At 55.4% G+C, this 22,010-nt stretch overlaps 2 protein-coding genes across 2 annotated transcripts in view; one reads left to right on the top strand and one right to left on the bottom strand.

The window, feature by feature from the left end:
• The window catches only part of SPIDR (scaffold protein involved in DNA repair), a 77,587-nt gene extending 61,680 nt beyond the window's left edge, over positions 1–15,907 (top strand). The window contains exons 11-20 of the mRNA XM_087825257.1: positions 1,193–1,333; positions 4,449–4,536; positions 5,096–5,239; positions 5,328–5,387; positions 8,239–8,449; positions 9,095–9,247; positions 10,810–10,903; positions 12,120–12,234; positions 12,552–12,605; positions 15,436–15,907. Coding sequence (XP_087681383.1) covers positions 1,193–1,333; positions 4,449–4,536; positions 5,096–5,239; positions 5,328–5,387; positions 8,239–8,449; positions 9,095–9,247; positions 10,810–10,903; positions 12,120–12,234; positions 12,552–12,605; positions 15,436–15,570 — 1,195 coding nt within the window. The 3' untranslated portion in view covers positions 15,571–15,907. The remainder of the gene's footprint in view (positions 1–1,192; positions 1,334–4,448; positions 4,537–5,095; positions 5,240–5,327; positions 5,388–8,238; positions 8,450–9,094; positions 9,248–10,809; positions 10,904–12,119; positions 12,235–12,551; positions 12,606–15,435) is intronic.
• Positions 15,908–17,166: 1,259 nt separating this feature from the next.
• Positions 17,167–17,970, bottom strand: CEBPD (CCAAT enhancer binding protein delta). Its single transcript, XM_087825258.1, has one exon. It carries the CDS (start codon positions 17,968–17,970, stop codon positions 17,179–17,181), a length of 792 nt encoding a protein of 263 aa, XP_087681384.1. The 3' UTR covers positions 17,167–17,178.
• Between the last annotated feature and the right edge of the window lie 4,040 nt (positions 17,971–22,010).

The following is a 22,010-nucleotide window of genomic DNA, read 5'->3' on the forward strand; positions in this document are numbered from 1 at the left end:
GCTCCCAGGCTCGGGTACAGACGCATCCTGGGAGGTCCGTCCACCAGCTTCTCTTCTTTCCCAGCCCATGTTGTAGAAGCTCTGCCCCACGTGTGGCAGGGCAAGAGTACAGGCATAGATGTCCTATCCCAGCTCACCCACGGCAGGGGCACAGCGCCGGAGAGGCACAGCACCACCCCAGTAGCAGCACTGGTTTCCCCGTGCTGGACACTGGAGAATTCGCAGTGTCCCCGAAGCAAGGTGCCCCTATTGCTGTTATGAGTAAATCCGGTGGTAGCTACTTTCTTCAGGTCCAGAGTTGCTGCGTGGTTCTGCCCCCCTGGGAAGTCATTTACGTTCCCTTGAATGTGGTGTGATCTGTGGGAAACACCTCTGCTGAGTCAGGAAAAACATGCTGGTCCTGGGCCCTTTTCTGCTCCGACCTGTCCCACCAGCACTGACTTTAGGAGATAGGATCTCCCGAGCAGGAAGCAGTGACAGGTGGGTGGGATTCTGGGAGCGCTGCTGATACGTTAACCTGTTGGGGCCACAGTTCCAATCCAGTGGAACCGGCGGGGACAGTGGCTGCCCCACAGGCCCGAGCCTGCGCCCACCTGAGGCTCAGCCCTGCGAGCAGGACAAGGCGGGGGAGCCTGTGCCTGGGCCTGAACAGGGGGAGGAGAGCAGTCACCGCTCACCTGCTGGGCGAAAGAAGAAACAGCGCCCCGGCTTTCGTTATTTGAGACAAAGGCAAATTTAAAAAGAAAATGCAAAGGAATTAGCCGATGCCCTCCTCTCCCTCCTCAGCACAAGCGACCAGATACTGTTTCTAGCTTTATAAAGCAGAGAGATTTTTATATTCATCCTGACTGTGTAGATACTGACCAACTAATGCTTACAGAACAGCGCGGGTGGGACGGATGCATCGACTTTGTCAAGCGGGTACTAACTGAACTGCATGGGGTGGGGTGGGGCCACCCTGCTTCTCCCCCTTGCAGGAAGGCCTAGGGCTTCCTCCTTGGGAAATGGACTCTGCTCCCCAAGCCTCTGCCTCACCCGCCTGGTTAGACGTGGAGCAGAGAGGTAGGTCAGGCTAGGGGGCAGCTGGGGGAGGGTGCGCCTTGAGGAAAACCAACCTCGGAGCACTTCCCCCATCTCTGTACTGAATCAGAAACTGCCCCCTAGAAGAACCAATGCCGATGCTCTTTTGCAGACTCTGCCTCCTCGTGCAAGACGCCTACGGGGTGTTCGGTGAAGTGCACTTGGAGGGCCCCGTCCTCAAGGACAGATGGCTGGAAGGGAGGCCCTGCCGCCTGGCAGGAATGAAGGCTCTGCAGAAGGCCACCCGAGGACGGTGAGGGGACTGGATCTTTATTAATCCTTTATCTCTTATTTTCAAAGACAATAAAGTGGGATCTTAGAGTTTGCCTGTAAAACAAGGCCAGGGGTGGAGGGGAGCCCATAGAGGACCTATGGGTGGGGAAAATGGTAATGACAACAGAAACAATTATGCAGGTTTAGCAATTCATAATTTTATTAAAATTAAGATTTAGACATGTTGAGTTATGTGTATTTTAACTCTCAAGATGTGTTTTCTGTATGTTTTCCCGGCTCTACCAGTAAGGCAGCTTTATATGAAGTCTGTTTATGTGAGTGAGATTTTGTGAGGTGGCATCTTAGAAGCTTTGAGCTAAACTCTCAGGTCATCACCTGTGGAGAGCTGGACCCCGCTGCAGGGAGCCTCCCTCCGCCTGCCTCCTGTGGACAGGCTTGCAGACAGACGGCCTTCCTATCGTTTGTGTTTCTCTGACACATTTTATGCTGACTGGGTAAAATAAGAAGAGTCAGAAAACTAGCCTGGACCTTAAGGAAAAAACTGCCGTTTTCAAAACAACCCCGAAGCACGCTCGCCAAGCAGGCTGCGGAGCGGCGCTGAGCTTCCCGCCGGAGCATCCCCGCTGTTTGCTCTGTGGCGTGTCCCTGACCTTTGTCCCCGCAGCAGTTCAGTAGGTCGGACAGCTGAAAGTCACATTTTGGTGTCATTCTGTATGTGAACTTTATCTTTTTAGTGCTGATTATTACATCTTTTATTTTTTATGATAAGGCAATACTGGGGGGGAAAGAAGCTTCCTGAAATATGTTAATCCTATAGATATGGAAAATACAGCTAGCAAAGTTTTTTGCAGAGGAGGGGCGCCTCTTTGGGTTCAAAATCCTAACAGGATGTATGTCTCAAACTTTTAGACGAAACTACTAATCTGTGTCTAAAATACTAGCTCCTAGGTGTTGTTTTGTGCAGATCTCCCGAATGGCCCTTTAAGAGCAGTGTCTTGGAGAGGACGTGGCTGCAGAGCCTGGTCCGTCCTCGCAGCGCAGCGGGCCCCAGCCGAGCCTGAGGGACAGGGAGGCAGGAGGTGCCGCCTTTGAATTGCATCCCTTAGAACAGAACCTAGACAGGCCCAGGGGTTCGAGCAGTTGGTGCTTTAAGGGCCTACGTCTTAGCTGGCTGACCTCAGAAGATTTCATGCAAGAAGTGAGTGAGAACAAATAAGGCCCTTGACCTGGCAGAAGGAAAAGTTCTCGTCAAACCCGCGCAGTGTCGCCTGTGGACACGTAGGAGTAGGATTAGGAAGGATGTGTGCGAAAGAGGAGGAAAGGGGGTTATTAAAAAGGCCATGCAGCCCTGGCCGCTTTGGCTCAGTGGTCGGAGCGTCTGAAGGGTCCTGGGTTCGATTCCAGTCAAGGGCATGTACCTCGGTTGCAGGTTCGATCCCGGCCCTGGTCTGGGGTGCATGGGGGAGGCAGCCAATCGATGTGTCTCTCTCACATCGATGTCTCTCTCTCTCCTTTCTCTGAAAAGCAATGGAGAAAATATCTGCAGGTGGGGATTAAATAAATAAGCGACTTACCCAGCAGTTCCAAGTGAGGTGCCCGGTGAAGAACCTGAAGCTGCAGCAGCTTGTCGACCCCCAGCTTTAAGAAGGAAACCAATCGCCGATTCCTAACCGCACGAGGAGGAACCGCCTCTGAAGATGAAACCGCAGCCAGGAAGTGATAAGCCGTTATCAAAAACAGCCCTAAAAATCAAAGGAAGCACAAAGCTAAGAAAGCCACAGAGCAGGAAACTAGAAGTGATGGGAGTTCAGATTTGACACCTACTCCCGCCCCCGGCGCTCAGCACAGAATACTCCCCTCAGCCGGCGGGGAGAACCCGAGAGACCAGAGAGAGGACTGGGAGAAGCGAGAGCAGGCCTTCCAGAAGAAAGGTGCTGAGGATCGCCTAGCTTTTCCCTGGCGCTCTCTTTTTTTTTCTTAAATGTTTTTATTGACTTTTTTTAAGAGAGAAAGAGGAAGGGAGAGGGCTAGAGAAACATCGATGAGAGAGAAACATCATTGGTTGGCTGCCTCCTGCACACCCCCCACTGGGAATCGAGCCTGAAACCCGGGCCTGTGCCCTGACCAGGAATTGAACTGTGACCCCCTGGTTCATAGGTCGATGCTCAACCACTGAGCCACACCCAGCCGGGCCCCCTGGCCTCTCTGCACCTTCCCCCCAGGCCTCACGCTGCTCACTGGGTCGCGGGTAAGCTTTCCAGTAGAGGTGACAGCATTACTGTTTGGTTGTAGGTCCCCAGCTTCTTGTTCCCTGGAAGCTCCGAGATGCAGGTGGGTGAGAGCTGTAGGAAACGGGGAAAAGGTAACGTTTGTAGCAAAGTCATTAAGCAGAGCTGAGGAAAGTGTAACACTGGCTACATTTAGTATCAGGGTGAGATGTCTCCTTGCTGGAGACCACTGTCATTTTTTTTAATAACAACTTTATTGAGATGTAACTTAACATTCCATAAAATATACCCCTTTAAAAGTATACTATTCATTGGTTTTTATATTCATAATGTTGCGCAAACATCACCATCTACTTCCAGACCATTTTTATGACCCCGTAAAGAAACCCCCAGCCCTTGAGCCCCTGACAGGCAAACCTGCTTTCTGTCTCATGGATTTGCATATAAACATTTCATGTAAATAGAGACACACAACCTGTGGCTTTCTGTGCCTGGCTTCTTCCACTCAGCACAGTGTTGTCAAGGTTCGTCTGTGTTGCGCAGGTGTCGGTACTTGATTACATTTCATGGCTGCCTGATACTGCATTACACCAGACTCACTTATCCATTCAGGGTAATACTGCTGGGAACAGTCATATACAATTTTTGCATGAACCATAACTTTTCTGTTTTCTTGGGTGGGACTGCTGGGTCCCTGCCAAACTTTTCCAAAGTGTCTGCCCCATTTACCACCTCACCAGCATAACGATATATTTTAATCCTTGACTATCTGATCTAATTAGGGTCTTACAGTTTCCATGCCTCCTATCAATTTGTTAGTGATCTCCAAGGGCATTTGGTAATGTCTGCTCTCCGAGACCAAATCTCATAGAAGGAAATGCATTTCAGCATCTTCTCTTTCCCCAGGACAGCGGGGCTCTTCAGCTTGATCGACACCATGTGGCCTCCAGCGGTGCCTCTAAAAGCACCTGGCCACGGCCGGGCCTGTGAAGAGGTGAGCTCAGCGTGGGAAGAACTCGCCCGTGGCTGCCACCTGCTCCGTGCCAAGGGCTGCAGCAAGCGCCACCTCCACAGCCCATGTCCCCGAGAAGTCCAGGTCCAGTGAGCATGAGCCAGGACAGACTCAGACCCGCTCACGTCCCTCCAAAGCCCAGGCCTTGGGGCTTCCCTTGCTATGCTGCAGGATATTCTTCCTGAGGTTAATTTATGATGGTGTTTTTAAACCACAGTTGTTAGGGTCGTGCCATTAGGGTCCACAGTTAGGGTCTTAGCCTCCTACTAAACAAGACAGCGCCCCCCTCCAGTCACTAGAAGTACCAACACTCAGTTGCCAATTAGAGTAGAAACCCATATAACCTAATAAATAAAATCCATGGGTACTCAGACAGCTGTCAGGTTAGCCAGGAATTTCCCAGAGATAAATAACATGATCTACTTATGCAGATATTTCTTACCAGCCTTTCAGAGACAGTATGTATCTGTGAATAAATACACATATATGAAGGACTAGATTATATATTAGTCTTCTCTGTGTTTGCCTTTATTTGAAACAGGTGAGAACTCCTCTGCCTCCTCCTAGCTTCTGTTATATTCTCACTGCTCATCCACATCTGGGGCAAATTGATATAATTGGAGAAGACCCTGTTTCTAAACTTTACCAGCCTCCCGCTCCTCGCTCCTTAAGAGAAATTCTCCAGGTAAGGTCTTGATTTCTAACAAGGCCTTCGGTTACATTGTGTGTGTGCATGTGTGCGATGTTACTAATCTCTTTCAATGCCTTTTCAGATGGCTGATCTCAGCACCCGTTGCAGTTTCTATGCCAGAGTGATTTATCAAAGACCATTGGTAATCTGTCCATCTCTCTCCCTTTCTCCCTCCTCATAATGTGTTATAATGCATAAGTTGTTATAGTTTATTAAAGGATCATTCATCCCCCTTAGAAATTAATGGAGTACCACAATAGAAAAGCATTTTTGAAATCGAGCTGTGGCTGCTCAGCACTGAGGAGGTGATGCGTCCATTCCTGGAGTGGGTGTGGACGGCCCACCCACTGTGCTGAGTACTGAGGCGGAAAACAGCTCAGGTGTAACCTGCCTGGGGAGATCCTCAGCCCGGTCATCGTAGTTCCTTCCTGACGCATGGGCAGGTTGTAGAAAAGAGGGATGCTGAAACCTCAGTGACGGGGTAAAAGCAGGAATCTCGGGACTGGGCTCAGCCACGTCTCAGAGCTAACTCTTCCACGTTCTGGGGGCCTGCGCAGTTGAAGGAGCCTGTGGCCCCTCTGAGGCCGGGGCACTTCTAGGGAGTGGCGGCCAAGAGGAGCTTGATATTGGCTTCCTTGCTGTTCAGCAGATGGGCTAAGAGCAGACAAGTAAAGAGGTGTTTTTGGCAAGTCCAACACAGGATGGAAGTTTCACCAGAAACCTCTGCTGGACCTTAACTAAGAGAGGAGCATCCGTGTCTCGGTCACCTGAGCAGTACAAGAACAGCCATTGTTCAGCCCTTGTTTTCCCTTCCCTGTCCACCCTCAGTCATCTGACAGCTCATTAGTGCTTCTGACGAATGAGAGTGACTAACATGGTCGTTCAGCCGTGCTCCAGGGGCCCATCCCTGCATCCGGGTCAGCAGGCAGGGACAGGCCTCCCGTGAGGACAAGGCCTGGTCGCCTGTTTGCCTTCTACACCCCGAGTCTGAGGCAGACTGAAGCCTGGCTGTGCACTCCTATGCCCATCGTCTGCAGGGTGCTCAGAGTGTTAAGACCTACCTGGCATCTTCCTGTTACCCTAAAGTGCACTCCAGGTCGTGGGGATGTGATGTCGGGCAGTGGCTTACAGCGCACTGCTCTCTGTGCTGCAGGTGGCACACTGTCCTCGGGGGTGGGAACATCAACCTCACGGCTGTCAGACCACGTGCTCCTGCCCACAGAGCCCAGTCTGCCCACAGCTCTGCAGCTGAGACCAGAGCTGGAGGGTAGACAGCGGGTGTCAAATGCTCACACCACAGCCAGATCCCAACCACCCACCGGGAGCCCTAGAGCAGAGAGAGACAAACTGCAGGCCATCTGGTCCCCTCCTGTTCTGAGTTTTCTGCCAAGAAATAGGCTCCCATCAGCTTAATATGGCCTTCCTGGGAGCATGCCTGTCAGGGGGAGGGTTTGATATGAAGGGATCGATGGTCCTTAGAAAATAGGCAAGGACTCAGAGCCCAGCCAGGCATCTTCCTCAGGTCACTCAAGTTCTCTATGCCTCTGTATTTTGCTTTTATGGGAAAGAGAGCCACCAAAAACATGCTTCCTTGGGAGGAAGTGAAATGATAAGTCCTGTGCCTACTCTGTGGTTAAGCTGACACTTTCTATAGTGACAGCTGACTGTTGGGAGAGGCAGTGAGCCACTGTGAGAACCTGGGTTAGCAGAGAAGGTTACGTTGTATTAACATTATGCTAATGACCAAGTCATGAAAGTGTATTTAACTTTTGTTTTGATCATTCAAAGGTTTCAGATTCACAGTCGTCATAGATTCACAGTAGATTGGAAGAAGTATAAGGATTTCCTGTGCCCCCTCCACGCCCCTTACCCCGCACCTGCCGTAACCACAGGCGTGCGTGGGAGGCAGCCAGTCACACCGATGTTTCTCTCTCCCTCCCTCTCTCTCCCTCCCTCTCTCTCTCTCTCTCACCTTCCTCTCTCCCTTCCACTATCTAAAAAAATAAAAATAAAAAAGTCAATGGAAAAAATATCCTCACTCCTGAGGTGAGGCTTAACAAAAGGAGCGAAGAAAGGGCAGAATGCCATTTTAATGAAGTTGAAAAGGTGTTACAACTTCTGCAGATGAAAAAAAAATATATAATGGAAGGATAGAAGAAAGAAAAAAGAGAAAATAGAAACAACTACTTTTGGATACCTGCTTCCTACCAGAATGAGGGCACCCAGGGTGCAGTTCCGCCACACTCGGTCTGGGCTTCTGGACAAGGCCCCACCGGCCGGGCGCTGCGCACAGCTCAGGAGCGCGGGAGGCTCCGCGGTCCCGCTCTGCGTGGGGCTCTCCCGGCTCAGAAGGACACCCGGTTCCCTCACAGCGCCGAGAGCAGAGGGAGCAGGCGCTCAGTCTGTTCTTACGAGGGCACGAATCCCATTATGAGGGCCCCACTCTGATGACCTAATTATCTGCCAAAGGCCCCGCCTTCCGTGACCATTACATTGGAGGTTAGGGCTTCAGCGTATTAATTTGGGAGTGGGCGGTTACAAACATTCAGTTATAACGTTTCCTAACCTTTGGGAAATTTACATGTAGCAAGGCAGGAGGATGCATATACTAAATACGAAACAGCACCATAGGTACACAAACGTGGGGTCCGGAGGCAAAGAGCAACCAATTCTTGCCAGTAGAGCCAGGAAAGGGCAGGTTGTATCCCAGCAAAGGAGCCCATTAGACAGGTACAGGGTCGGGGCTCACGGGGCACAGCCCTGTCTGTGGGGGCTAGTGACCAAGCCATGAAAGGTCTGTTGTTTGTTTTTAAATATTTGTTGAAGTGATGAGTGATGTTAATGTAAATATGTAACAGTGTTAATGTAAATGTAACGATGTTAATGTAAATATGTAATAATGTTACTGTAAATAGTCATCTAACATTGTTTTAAAGAATTATTTTGGACATAAGAGTAGCTATCAAGTTAATAGTCTTGCCTGTGTCTTGCAGCTGAACAGTTTGCTTCTTCTGGAGCCAAGGGAGATTTGGCTGACGGTGACGGATGTCACCCTGCAGATGCAGGATGAAAACAGCTCTGGTTTCCCCAAAACCTTGCCAGTCTGTGTGACGCCCTCGTGTGTGCTGGGCCGAGATGTCCTGGAAGTCCTCGCCAAGGCTGCCCCTTGTAGCTTCTTCTTCAGAGATGCCCTCCAAGACCAGGGTATGCCTTCTTCTCACCAGCTTCGATCCCGTGGTGACTTAGAGGTTCTGTAAGATGACTCGTGGCTCCTGGGTGCCTCTGTCTCACTCTGGACCTGCTGGGCCTTTCACCAAGCCCACCGCAGACAAGGCAGGTGGAGGGACAGTCCCATGGTGCCAGCCCAGGCTTTCCTTGACCCCTGGAGAGAACCGCAGGCCCTTGCAGTACTGACACGCCCTGTGAAGTACCATTGGCCACTCAAGGACTGTGCTGGTGGCAAGCTTTACAGGTGCAGGGGCCACGTGAAGCCATTGCCTGGGACACATTGTAAACATGTACTCTTGGGTCAGCTGGGCCTTTTTTCCAAGGAGCCCACCTCAACTGTATATGGATTTTATTTTATTGAGATATAATTTACACATCATAAAACTCACCTTTCTGAATTGCAAATGGATTTGGTATTTTGTGTTTTCTCAGCATGCTGGGCTTCAGGGCTTCCCTTCTGCACGGTGCATGTGTCACTGGACACGGTGCATGTGTCACCGGACCCCATGGTGTGCCCCTCGGCTCCCACGCCTCAGAGGAGGCTGGCAGAGGATGCTGTCTACTGGCAGGAAGATTACCTTTTCCCTTCAGGGGTTCAGTCTGCAATGTCTCTGTTGACAGGTCAGATTGTGTGTGTTGAACGGACTGTCCTCTTGCTTCCAATGCCCGTTTCAGAGGTGGCCTGTGGTGCTCACGCCTGTGAGCTGGCCAGCCCTGTGGAGCTCGACGAACTGGGTCCTGCTACTCAGGTCAACTCCATTTGCAGCGTTCAAGGTGGGTCATCGATCTTGTTGGAGATGGTGTTTATAGTTTCCTAAATGTCATACTTGTCAACAAGTAGCCGTCGAGTACCTGACACGTTCCAGATGTTGGATACAAGGAACAAGTCAGAGGAGGTGCTTCCCTCCCGGGTGTACAGTCCATACAGAGAGGCATAGTCAGCTGTGCACACAGCCAGATACAGAGCTGCAGCATCGTGAGCGCTCCAGGGCTTCTCACCTTGTTGGCGCCACTGAGGTCTCCAGGGACAGGAGCTCTGGGCTGGGATCTGAAGGGTGGGAGGGCGCTAGTTTGGTGACGGGCTGAGGTCAGGAAGAATATCTGGTGGGGAAAAAACAGGACTTGTAAAGGCTGCTGACAGGAGAGGGTGGGTGAGCACCAGAGTCGGGAAGGAGACCAAAAAGGCATCTGGATGGAGGGAGTGACCTGAGACAGGCCTGGAGGGGCCGGCGTGTGCAGGCAGGTGGGCACAGCTGTCGGGAGTGTGCCCCATCATCTTGACAGACGGTATGGTCCAGTTTCCCTCTCGCAGACCAGAGTGGAGGGGCTGGGGCCCTGGGTAGAGCCAGGTGGAGGGCAAGCACCAGTCCAAAGGGTGAGGTAGCCAGGAGAAGGCTCAGCCAGGAGGGAAGTTGACAGGTGGGTAACGAACCTGGTACAGGGGGAGCCCGGTGTCCATGGAGGGCAAGAATGTATGTGATGACCTCTGAGGTCCTGGCCTCGGTGACCCACCAGGCAGTGCCACTGCTGTTTCATGACGGGAGCCTGGTGTGAGAGGCCCGCTTTGCGGGCACAATCTTCATTCTGTCTCGAGAGTTGAGAAGGAGGTGTTTCAGGAGCCGGTGGGATATATGAGCCTGGAGTGGAAAGTAGCATTAATACTTTATTTTTTAACTATAAAAATTTTTGGTGAAAAGATAATGTCTATCGGCACATGTGAAATACGAATCAAGAGACAGGCGACCACCTCCCGCCACACGCTGAAGCTCCACCCTGCGCATGGAGCTCGCGTCGCCCCGCGGTGGGCGCGTGTGTGGCTGTGCAGAGTAGGACCGTTTGCTACATGTTACTCTGCCACCTGCTTTCCACGGGATACTCCAGCGGGGACGACTGTCAGGCAGTAGAGGATCTAACTCAGGATGTTAACAGTCACGTGACAGTCCCTTGTAGGAATGGGCTGTCCCTTCACGGGTGGACAGCCCGGGTTCTCTGTTTCGCAGTCTCGAGCAAGGCTGAGATGGCGTCTTCCCTGCCTCAGTCCCCACTGGTCTGTCAGGGTCTTAGGCGTCATGTATTTTTTAACCAACTTTGTTGAGACACAACTGGCAAAAATGAAAACTTGGCCAGGTTGTAATGTGGGTAGGTTTTAAAACTTATTTTTTATTGTTATAATTCTGTTTGTCCAATAAACAGAAATCATAAAAATCTTAGGCACATTTATATAAACTCACAAGTGCGAGAAATCTGAGGCACGTTGTCATCTGTGTCCTGGGAGCAAGGAGAAGTCGGGAGGGTGGACACCGTCTCTGAGACCAGCTTTGCTTCCCTTGGCCCAGGCACGGTGGTCGGCGTGGACGAGAGCACTGCCTTCTCCTGGCCCACGTGTGACCTGTGTGGCAACGAGAGATTGGAACAGAGCCCCGAAGACAGGTAAGGGGGCAGTGACTGGCCCGAAAGACCCTGGGGCAGCAGCCCGGTCCCAGGATCCCCAGCTGACCGCCTCGGGCCAGGTGCCCCTGCGCCAAGGGCCAGCAGGAGCCCCCAAAGCCGAGCTGCAAGGACGGGTCCGTGGCACGTGGTGCCTTCTCTGCGTAGCAGAGATTTGGGCTGTTCCTGTCTTGAAAAAGAGCCAGGTTTAGTCCTGTCTGTTATTAGGAGAAAAGAGAAAAACTTGGGGTAAACTTGGGTAAATAGGACGAACTTGGGGACGGCGTGGCCTGTCCTTTGCAGGGCCTCGGTTCTCCCAGAGACCAGTGAACAGACCTTCCCTTCCCTCGGGGGTGCAGCGCCCGCTCCCCAGGGCCAGGGTGGAGCTGGGTGGAGGTGCAGGTCTCCGATTGGCTCTCGGGCCTCCCAGGTTGACTTTGTCACGGGGCAGACAGAAAGGGGCTCATCACTGCCCTGGCTGGTGTGGATCAGTGGTTAGAGGGTCGGCCCTCAGACTGCAGAGTCCCGGGTTCGATTCCAGTCAAGGGCACGTGCCTCGGTTGCAGGCTCGATCCCTGGCCCTGGTCAGGGCAAGTGCAGGAGGCGACCAGTGGGTGCATCTCTCACGTCGATGTTTCTCTCTCTGTCTCTCTCTCTCTCTTCCCATCCCTTCCACTCTCTTTGAAAAGCAATGGGAAAGATATCCTCAGGTGAGGAATTTAAAAAAAGGAAGCCAAGAGCAGGTGTCTCCCTGACCCCGCCGGGTGGAAGCGCTGTGTATAAACCAGTCTCGCTGGGTCGTGCGTGGGAGACAAGAATGTGAATCGTAGGTTTACCTGATGGCAACAAGGAGCCATCCTGCTGGTTAGAGCAGGGCTTCCCGCTGGGCAGATAGGGAGCCCCCCCCACGCCCCGCCTTCCCCCCCTCGCCGGGCTCGGCCTCCCTCTGCGCCCGATGTTTGCCGCCTCCCTCGCCCCAGCCTGGCTGCAGCTTCCCCGCTGAGCATCCTCCCGGCTCCGTGCCCGCCGAGCCGCTGGCCGGGGTGGGGGGAGCGGGCGTTTCCCCGCGTCAGGCCGACCCCGCTGCCTAGGAACTTACCTTTGGAAGGTAGAGCCCCCCGATGTGAGCATTCACGTTCAGAAAAACTCCCGTCTACCCCACACTCTCTGATTTGTACGTTTTCTGGTCTTTTCTCCCCTGTGTGTTTACAAACGACAGAGGCGCCTTTTCCTGTGCGGACTGCTCCCGCGTGGTCACCGCTCCGCTCCTCAGAAGGCACCTTCAGGTCTTCCTGCACTGCCCCTCCCGACCCCAGGGCACCGTGAGGGTCAAGGTAGGAGCTGGCCCGGGAGCTCGTGTGTGTCCCGCGTCTACCTCATGGAGCTACTGTGACTCACTGGCTGGGACAGAGTTGCATCTGTCGCTCCTTCCCTGGGAAAAAAGCAAAGGGCTCACCCTCAGGAACACAATCTTTCCATGCCCGTGACTTAGAAAGTCACGTTTGACTTCAGGCTTTGAGATCAGAGCTACTAAAGAAAAGACCGGTGGTTCATATTTGATGTGCTAATTTTCAGGACATGCATGTTTTTAGCACCAGCACTTACTACAGTTGTGGGATTCTTAACCCAGCCCATTTTACTGTCCTTGCAGCTGGCACAGAGCAGCATCTCCTCCCTCCTGAGGTCCGCCGCCTGTGAGGATGGGGTAAGTACGGGGACACCCAGCCAGATGTGCTCGCTTACGCTCTGAAGCCCTGAGCCAGCAGGTCAGCCCACAGGAAGACCCCTGCCCTGCATACTTTTAGTGAGAACAGTCCGCAGTATAACTGCACACTGCTAAGGCTGGGCTGTACTGAGGCCTGGGTGAGTCTGACAGCTGCTACTCTCGGACAGGTGCCCATGTCTGCTAACAGGGTCTTTCCTTTGTGGACTCGAGGCTGTTTCCTGCTGAGCCTTACAGTGGATGCATGAATTTGTCCTCCTGGCTTTGGATTATGGAAAAACTGTGTTGAGATTTCAAGTTCTACTGCTTTGGTCTCACATTAATAGACCAGAATTAACTGAAAGATATGTGCTTTTTTTAAGTTGGAGTATCCCAGAGCCTCAGTAACTGGTAACACTTCTGACTTACCACAGTGTAACTTAATCAAGTGCACAGAGTAACTTAGCAGAGGGGTGTGCTCCTCCGAGAAACCACCACCTAAATATAACTTAGGGGCCAAAGACAGCTTTCTTCTCCATGAAGCTTGGCCCTCAGAAACAGGAGCAGCCTGTCCCTGAGATGCCACCCCTGTCTTGTCAAAGCCATTTAAAAGCGCCACAAGTGGCCCGTGGAGTTGCTGAACCCCAGAGAAGGGCACTGGGGAATGGCCGCGAGGTGGTGCCACGGCACAGTACCCCTGGCCACAAAAGGTACCTGTGACTAGTGCCAGGGTCCACATCCAGGTAGCAGACTCGGGCCAGCTCATGAGGTTATGGGGGAAAGGCGACCCTGATCATCCGCAGAACTTTCTGGTGGGTTCTCATGGCCAGATTCCAGCTCTGATTCCTGCCAGAATTTGAGGCTGACCCGATCCACCCGTGGAGGCTGTCCTCCCAGCCCCTTGCCATCCGCTGGCCTGCCCCGTCCTGCACCTCAGGAGGGGCTGGCGGCACCAGGCTGTGGAGCAGCCTTTTACGTTCTTTCACCTAAAGGGCAACCGCTCGATGTGTCTCTCACATTGATGTTTCTCTCTCTCTCTCTTCCTCCCTCTCTCTCTCCCCCTTCCACTCTCTCTGAAAAGCAATGGGAAAAAAATAGCCTTGGGTGCAGATTAAAAAACAAATTGCCGAGAGAAGCCTCCAGCTGTCCTGCCTCAGTCTTCTCAGCCCCGCACAGTGACCCGTCCTCTGCACCATCCTGCCCTCTCCCTTCAGACTGGAAGCCTTGCCGCTCTCTCCTGCTTCCTGCCATTTCTGCAGGGACAGGGCCTTTGTGGACTCATAACACACCCTCAGTGAATGACCAGGGGACGTCTGTGTCCCATAGATCCTGAGCTGTGGAAGGGCCTCAGCCCCTCAGCCACCACGGTCAGGCTGGAGCCTTTAGTTCCATTTCACCAGCAGCTCTCACTGCCCGTTAGACTGCTCGGTGACCTCACACTAACTTTTCACTAAGTGACAAAAACTCTACACTTAAATGTTCAGTGTCTGTGCCAGGCCTGTGTCACAGCAGGAAGGCAAGAGGATCACCGCGAGTGATCCTCCATTAGATCGGTGTCCACATCCCAGACTGATCTTGGTATTACTGCCTCAACACAAACTATCTCAAAGCTCAGTGGCTTCCACAGCGGTCCTGGACACATACCTGCAGTGTGGACAGGGTTCTGCCAGGACAGCCCTGCTCTGCTCCAGTGGGCATCAGCGGGCCCCCGTAGGCTGGGCTGGGGCCAGAGGCCCGTTAGTTCCCAGCTGGCTTTTGTGCTCCTGTTGGCTGGGACCTGCCCGTGCTCTGGGCAGATACCCACAGAGCCTGGATGCCCCACAGCACGTGTCTGGGTTCCAGAGAGGCAGGCAGAAGAAGCCGGCACCTTTCCTGGCCGAGCTTGGGACGTAACTCAGGGTCCTGTGCCCTGCACCCTGTGGTGAGCAGCCAGCCACTGAGCCCAGCTTAGACCAAGGGAGAGGGCGGCGATGTTCTCCTTCGAGGGGCGGGCACCGAGAGGCCGCCACGTGCCTGCTCTGTAACACACGCTGATCAAAGCTATGGTCACATTGGTCAAATGGGAGATACCCTGATGCTATGCAGGTGGCAGCAAAGGAGTTTCTGAGAGAACACGCGGCCTTCCAGGGCCTCCGTCTCAAATGAGGCCAGAGATGTCCTTTATTCCCGTGTATTTCAGCCTCTTCATTTTTAGCCCCACCCCCACCCCAGGAGGAACACGCCCTGAGGTTTGACCTAGAGACTGAGGGCACCCACACCTCCCTAGCCCGTGTTTTCATCTGGAGATGAAACTCGCCCAAGGTTAGCCAGTCACAAGGTGCTCAACGGAACGTGAATAAGAAGCTTTCTACAGCGTAGAGGCGTTTAACTCGGTCTAGCTCTAGAAGAAGTGGTGTCCCATTAAACAGGGAAGTTTGGGGCGAAGTACCAGAAAATCCTTTGACCAGAAGTGCTGCTAGATTGGGGAAGTGTCCCAAAGGAAGTGAGAGGCAGCTGCGAGCCCGACGCATGCCCGGCCCCTCCCCGCTAACACAGGCACATCCCCTCGGTAAGTCCTGCCCGGCCCCTCCTCTCCGAGGACAGCCAGCAGAGACGCTTGTCACCCTGCGCCCAGCAAGCAGCAGCGGGGTGTTTCCCATGTTCTTGTGTAAAAACAGTTCAGTTATCAGAACACCGGTCCCTTCACTCGCCACAATAATGGGCTTTTTATGGGCCTGTCTCCGTCCTTACCAATGTTCTCAGCCACGGGCATAGTCCTGCTCTTTGGTGTTTGTTGTTGGAAACCGAACGGGCAGGGCTGTTTGCTTTACCCGCGTGCCTCTTGTCACCGCAGAGCTACGAAGCGAGGAGTGTCATCGGCAAGGAGGTGGGGCTGCCGAGCTGTGTTGTCCTGTCCATAGCCACCCACCCAACACGCGGCGCTGGATTGGAGGAGATCGAGCTCCTGCGAGCAGGAAGCGCCTCTTAGGATCCCCAGGCTGCAGGAACCCGGGAAGTTGACCACGTGGCCCCGAGGGTGCTGCTGGGGTTTGGGTTGTTACTTGTTAACTGTGTGCATAGTGAATGTATTTTATCATCTTGAAATGGAACTTAAGGTTTTTCTGGGTCACATGTCAGTAAAATGGTTTTGTAAACTATAAATCAAAATACTGTTTTTCTGTGGTTATATATATTTTTATTACCTCTCTGCAAACTTAGGAACATAACTGTTAATAGTACATAAGCTTGAGTGAGGTCTTCATTTTGATTTACCTGAGGCAATAATATTGATATAGCAGGGAAAAAATGTTTGTTCAATTGCAAGTTTTAAGTGTTTTAATTTAAATTTACCGTGACTCAGCATGTCTTTTCTTGCAGTGTCTGTTTCAGTGTCCCACCAGAGCTTGCAGTGTTTCTGTTCTGCTGCAATAAATCTTAGCATTTGCACTTCAGGACTTTTCTTTGTTCGCTTGTTGTTTGTTTTTTGCACATTGGTATTTTTGGGGAAAGTATTTTGTGGAGCTTTGTCAGACGTGCAAACTTGCCCGTGAAGTGTAAGTAAGTAACCAGCTGGCCGCGGGCGGTTCACGTCGCTGCGCTGGCAGCGCTTTAAATGACAGCCGTGAAGTCATCACCTTTGGACGCTGAAGACCCCACGTCCCCCTGGACCCGCGCCGTCGCGGCAGCCCGGATGCTGTTACATAACCTGGACGCAGAGGCCGCCGCAAGAGGCGCCCGGCCCGCTCCGGGGCACCGGCGATGGACGGCTCCGCGGCTTGTCCCGGTTACGCTCCGGACGCCGGCCCGCCCGGGCTGTCCCCTGGCCGCGCCGTCCCCAGGCGCGCTCGGTCCGCTCGGAGCTGCCCGGCGGCCGGGAAAGTGAACGCAGGGTCCACGCACGGTCCACGCGGCCCGCGGGCCCGCCCGCCTCCGCAGCCACCGACCGGGGCCCTCGGCCGCTCCCGGGCCCTCCCCGCCTCCGGGCGCAGCGTCCGCGGCGCCTCCACCGCTGCGCGGTCCCGGGCGCGTCGGATGGGGCATTTGGAGGCGGCCTGGGCGGGGTTCGGAGCCAAGCGACCCCTCCCCAAGCAGCCTGGCTGCCCGGGGTGACGCGCCGGGTCCGCGCCCCCGGTGCCAGCTGCGCGCGGGTCCTGGGGCCTCCCGGGGTCCCCTCCCGCCCGCGCGCGGGAATCACGGCGAGTCGGGGGTCGGGCGGTTCCAGATACCCCTTTATTCTTACAAATACCGTAAAAATTCGTATAAAAAGTGGAGCATGCTCAGTCTCTTATCTACAATACGAAGGGCTGTCTTAAAGTCTTTATATATATATATATATATATATATAAACATGTACCTTAGCTGCTTCGGCAGGAGTAAGATGTAGAAAAGCTACCTTTATAAAAATAATTTAAGGGAATAAACACAGCTTCTCTGCAGGGTCGGGGGCGCCAGTCCGGCCGCGGCCCCGCGCCCCTGAGTCCCGGGGAGCGCAGCGCCGGGCCCGGCTCCCGCGGCGTCGGGCGTCGGGCGTCGGGCGCCGAGTCCGGCCCGGGGCTGAGGTATCGTCGCCGGGCCCCGCGCCCAGGCCCGGCCGGCGTCACCGGGAGTCCGCGGCGCCCGCGGCCGGCAGGAAGGGCGCGCCGGGCAGCTGCTTGAAGAACTGCCGCAGGCCGGCCAGGTCGCGCGTCAGCTGCTCCACGCGCCGCCGCAGCTGCTCGTTCTCGGCCGACAGCTCCACGAGCTTCTGCTGCATCTCCTGGTTGCGCCGCTTGGCCTTGTCGCGGCTCTTGCGCACGGCGATGTTGTTGCGCTCGCGCCGCTGCCGGTACTCGGGGCTGCCGCGGTCCGGGCCCCTCTTGCCCGCGCCCCTGTCCCGGGCCGGGCCGGGCGCGGGGCTGGGGCCGGGGCTGCCCCGCGGGGGCTCTGGCGACGTGGGCGGCGTGGGCTGCGCGGCGGCCGCCAGGCTGACCACCGTCTGCGCGCACGCGGCCACCTGCGCGGGCAGCAGCGAGCCCGCCGCGTCGCCGTCGCCCCAGTCGGGCTCGCGCTTCAGCGGGCGCGGGGCGGCGCCGGGGCCCGGGGCGCGCGCGGGGCCGCCGGGGGGCGCCGGCTCCGGGGCGCCCGGCGCGCCCGCCTTGTGGTTGCTGTTGAAGAGGTCGGCGAAGAGCTCGTCGTGGCACAGCTCCAGGGTGGGCACGGCGGCCATGGAGTCGATGTAGGCGCTGAAGTCGATGGCGCTCTCGTCCTCGTACATGGCGGGGGCGGCGGCGCCCGGCTCCAGCGCGCGGGCGGGCTTGCAGGTCCGGCCCGGCTCGTAGAAGGGCGCGGGGTCCGCGGGCCAGGGCGCGCCGCGCGCCGGGCCGTCCAGGCTGAAGAGCGCGGCGCTCATGGCGGCGTCGGGCTGGGCTCCGGGGAGCGCGGCTGTCCCCGCGGGGCCGCGCCGCCGCCTTTTCTAGCCCGGCTGACGCGGCGCAGGCCCCGCCCCGCTCCCCGCCCGGGGCGCCGGGGGCCGCGGGGAAGGGCCGCGGCGGGGCCCCGCCGCCCGAGCGCGCCCGCCCGCCCCCGCCCCCGCCGCGCCCCGGGGCTCCCCACCCCCGGGAGGGCAGAGGCGCGGCTTCCTCCCCGCCCCCGGCCTGGACCGGCCCGAGCGGTCCTGCTGGGAATGACCCTCCCCTGCCCGCACCCGGGCCTCTCCTTCCTGGACCCGGCGGAGGGGCCGCCCCGTCCTTCCCGCGGTGAAGTCAGACCCGCGCCGGTTCCCAGGGTCGGGAGGGGGGAGGCCGGGGAGGAGGACCCCGGGCGGGGGCAGAGCAGGGGCCCTCGGCAGCCCCGAGGTCCTCGGCGTCGCGGCCGGAGCTTCCGGACCCCGGGGAGGGCGGGGGGCGGGGGGCGCGGGGAGCGCCCGAGCCTGCGGGTCCCTGAGCGCCGTCGGCTGCAGCGCGCGGAGGCCGGGCCGGGCCCCCGGGAAGCTGCCGGCCCCGGGCCCCGCCCCGCCCCGCCCGCGCCCGGCCTCCCAGCGCCGCCTGGTGCCCGGCTCGTCCTTCGCGCGCGCTGGGGCCCGCGGCTCCCTCGCTCGGTCCGCGTGTCGGAAACAGCTGGTCGTTCCGATCCAAAGCCGTCGGGGCCTCGCTGGGGGGCGGGCGCGGCTTACCCGAGACCTGCCGGGCGTGGACTCGCCGGCGCCCCGAGCTTGGGGCGCGCATTCCCTTCTTTTCCCAGCCCTCGCCCGAGGATGTGCCCCCCGCGGCTCGGCGACAGCGGGAGGGACAGAGGGGGGGAGGGACAGAGGGGGGGAGGGACAGACAATCGATTGGCCACCTCCCTCCGGCGCCGGGACTGGGCCTGGATGGAGCCGGATGGAGACTGGACGGAGCCTGGACGGGGCCTGGACGGGGCCTGGATGGAGCCGGATGGGGCCTGGACGGGGCCTGGACGGAGCCTGAACGGGGCCTGAACGGGGCCTGGATGGAGCCGGATGGGGCCTGGACGGGGCCTGGATGGAGCCGGATGGGGCCTGGACGGGGCCTGGAAGGAGCCTGAACGGGGCCTGAACGGGGCCTGGATGGAGCCGGATGGGGCCTGGACGGGGCCTGGAAGGAGCCTGAACGGGGCCTGGACGGGGCCTGGATGGAGCCGGATGGAGCCTGGACGGAGCCTGGACGGGGCCTGGACAGAGCCAGCAAGCAGCCGGCAGCCAGAGCCGTGCCCCAGGCGCGCCTGAGCCCCGCGGGCAGGGCCGGGCCTTCCGACCCGTTCCGTCCCCTAAAGCGCGGCCGCCGCTCGAACCAGGGCCCCCTCCCGCCCCCTCGTCCTGCCTCAGGCCCCGGTCCCTGGCCCTCGGTTCCCGAGGCGCAGCAGCGCGGATGCCCCGGCCCCGGGCTGATTTCCAGACCCTGCGCCGCGCGCCCGTCTTTCCAGAAGGAGCGCGCGCTGCTGCGGGACTGGGCCGAGGGGCGCAGGGGCAGCTGCGGTGCTGTTATGACCTGTTGGGGGTAAAACGGGGGGTGGGGGCAGCCACCCTGCCCTGGCCGGGGCCTCAGCGGTTAGAGCCCCGGGCTGCGGACGGAAGGGTCTCGGGCTCTCCGCGGGAGGCACCCACTTGGCGTCTCTCCCGCGTGGACGCTTCCCTGCCCCCTTCCACTCCCTGAAAACCGATGGAAGGAAAACCCTCGAGTGACCGCCCGGCGGCCGGAGAGTAGCAGCGGGAGAGAACACTTGGTAAAGCCTGCGAGTAACCGCTGTGCTGCACACCTGAAAGTGATACAAAATAACATCGAATGTGAACTGTAACTGAAAAATAAAACTAATAAAAACAAATCCATTTAATAAAAAGAATTTTCTTTCCTTTTCCAGAAAGAGAGGAGAGATTGTAGATCTGCAATAATGGGTTTGTTGCGACATTTGAGGGCAAATTAAAGACTTTTTAAAAAATAAAACAATTTAAACTTTAGTTTTTGTGGCCGTTGTTCATAGTCATTTCTTGAATGTCTCCACTAATAATGTATTCAAGATAAATACCAAGTTGTTCTTAAAAATTCCTCGTTGTTAGGGATCTGTTTCAAATCATCGCTGGGCCTTCTCTTGGCTGCGGCCTTCCGAGTGGGGCTGTCAGGAGGAAGGAATCAAGTAAGACGCATTCCGGCTGGAAGCCGTGGGTCCCCCGGCTTAGGAGGACATTCCTCGGTTGAGCTCAGCTGAACTGTGCACGTGGGCTGTAAACACACCAGGCTTTAGAAATTCAAGCAGCTCAACGTGCCTAAAATGTGCTCTACCCCGTGGCTAAGCGCTATCAGGATGGGAAAAAGCACCTCAGGTGTTTTCCTGCTGACTCCCAGTGTGGAGTGACCCTAACTCAGTTCTAACGTGGGATCGTTTCTGGATGCTTCCTACGGGGCAAGACCAGGGCTCCAAGTTACAGTCTAGAACAATGAAAATGGTTTTGAGCAGTGCTGTCCAAAACAAAACCAAGCTTCCAGAGGAAAACTGTTGGCTTTAGTGCCCTCTTCTCAACTGCCAGGTTAGAGACTTTTGCCCGGCCGGCGTGGCTCAGGGGTTGAGCGTGGACCCATGAACCAGGGGGTCTCCGTTTCAGTCCCTGGTGAGGGCCCAGGCCCGGGTTGCGTGTTGTTGAAATGCCCACACCGCCCAAAGCACCTAAGGATCCAGTGCAACCCCCTCGACATGCCAGTGGCTTTTGCTTTTTAAAGGTCAATCCTGAAGTTTTCCACTTTTACAATGTTCACAGAGAAACGTCCAACCCTGACAGCTGTGCTTTCACGTCCATTCATAGGCAATATTCTGAAGTTCACAAATACACAGTTTAGCAGAAGTTACTGGTTGTTAATAAAGTTATTTCAAAATGTCTTGTAGGCCAACGAAGTGATTTTTCTCTTTGACCACCCTTCCTCCGTCATCTTATCCCGTGTGCTGTGTGCAGACACCGTCAGAGCTGAGACAGTGGTTATGGCATCGCCCTGATCTTAAAGGAACTGATGACGGACTTGGCTTTAGTTTGATAAAGTATTTAAATCAGTATTCATAAACACGGATTCACTCAAGTCTTTTTTGTTGAGTTTTTTAATATAAACATTCCCGGATTATTTGGGGGTTGAAAAGACAAAAGTTTGTTTCATATGCAATCAGAATATAATGTTAAAGTCTATTTACAATGTAAGTATTACCATTATGTTTGCAAAACTTAAATAATAGCTATGAATATGTATATATAAATAAATCCAATATTACACAGTGCATGTTTACTATTTTTTAAATGTTTTTTTTTATTGATTTCAGAGAGAGGGAAGGAGACAGAAATATCAATGATGAGTCATTGATCCGCTGCCTCCTGCATGCCCCCTACTGGGGACCGAGCCAGCAACCCAAGCCTGTGCCCTGACCGGGAATCGAGTCATGACCCCAACTTCATGGGTCAATGCTCAACCCCCGGGGCCACACCGACTGGGGAGTTTACTTACTATTTTTACTAGCCCCTCCCCGCTCAGGCGTCTCCTCTCCTCGGCACAGGGCACCGATAATGAAGTCCAGCACGCTGCTCCATCTCAAGATGCGGGAAGCAAATGGAGCAATCTGTCCTACTTCTGGAAAAATTCTTTGCTTGCCTTTAAGCTCACATTTCTGAAAGTGTATGTGGCTTCTGTCTTTAAAAAGTGCTTAATAACAAAATTTCTAATAAAAAATTCTTAATATTATTCCTATTTCCTTATAATCAGTAGAGATGTCTTACTTCCTGGTTTCCAAACCAGATATATTTTTCAATTAAATTTATTGGGGTGACGCTGGTTAATAACGTTGTCTGTCCAGTGCACAGCCCTACGATACACTATCGACACCACGCTGCACTGCATGGTTATCGCCGGAAGTCTGCTCTCTCGGTCGCCATGCATTTGACCCCTTTTACCCCCTCAAGCC

The sequence above is a fragment of the Miniopterus natalensis genome, chromosome 16 (assembly GCF_054644295.1).
Source record: "Miniopterus natalensis isolate mMinNat1 chromosome 16, mMinNat1.hap1, whole genome shotgun sequence".
In the NCBI taxonomy this organism is placed as follows: domain Eukaryota; kingdom Metazoa; phylum Chordata; class Mammalia; order Chiroptera; family Miniopteridae; genus Miniopterus; species Miniopterus natalensis.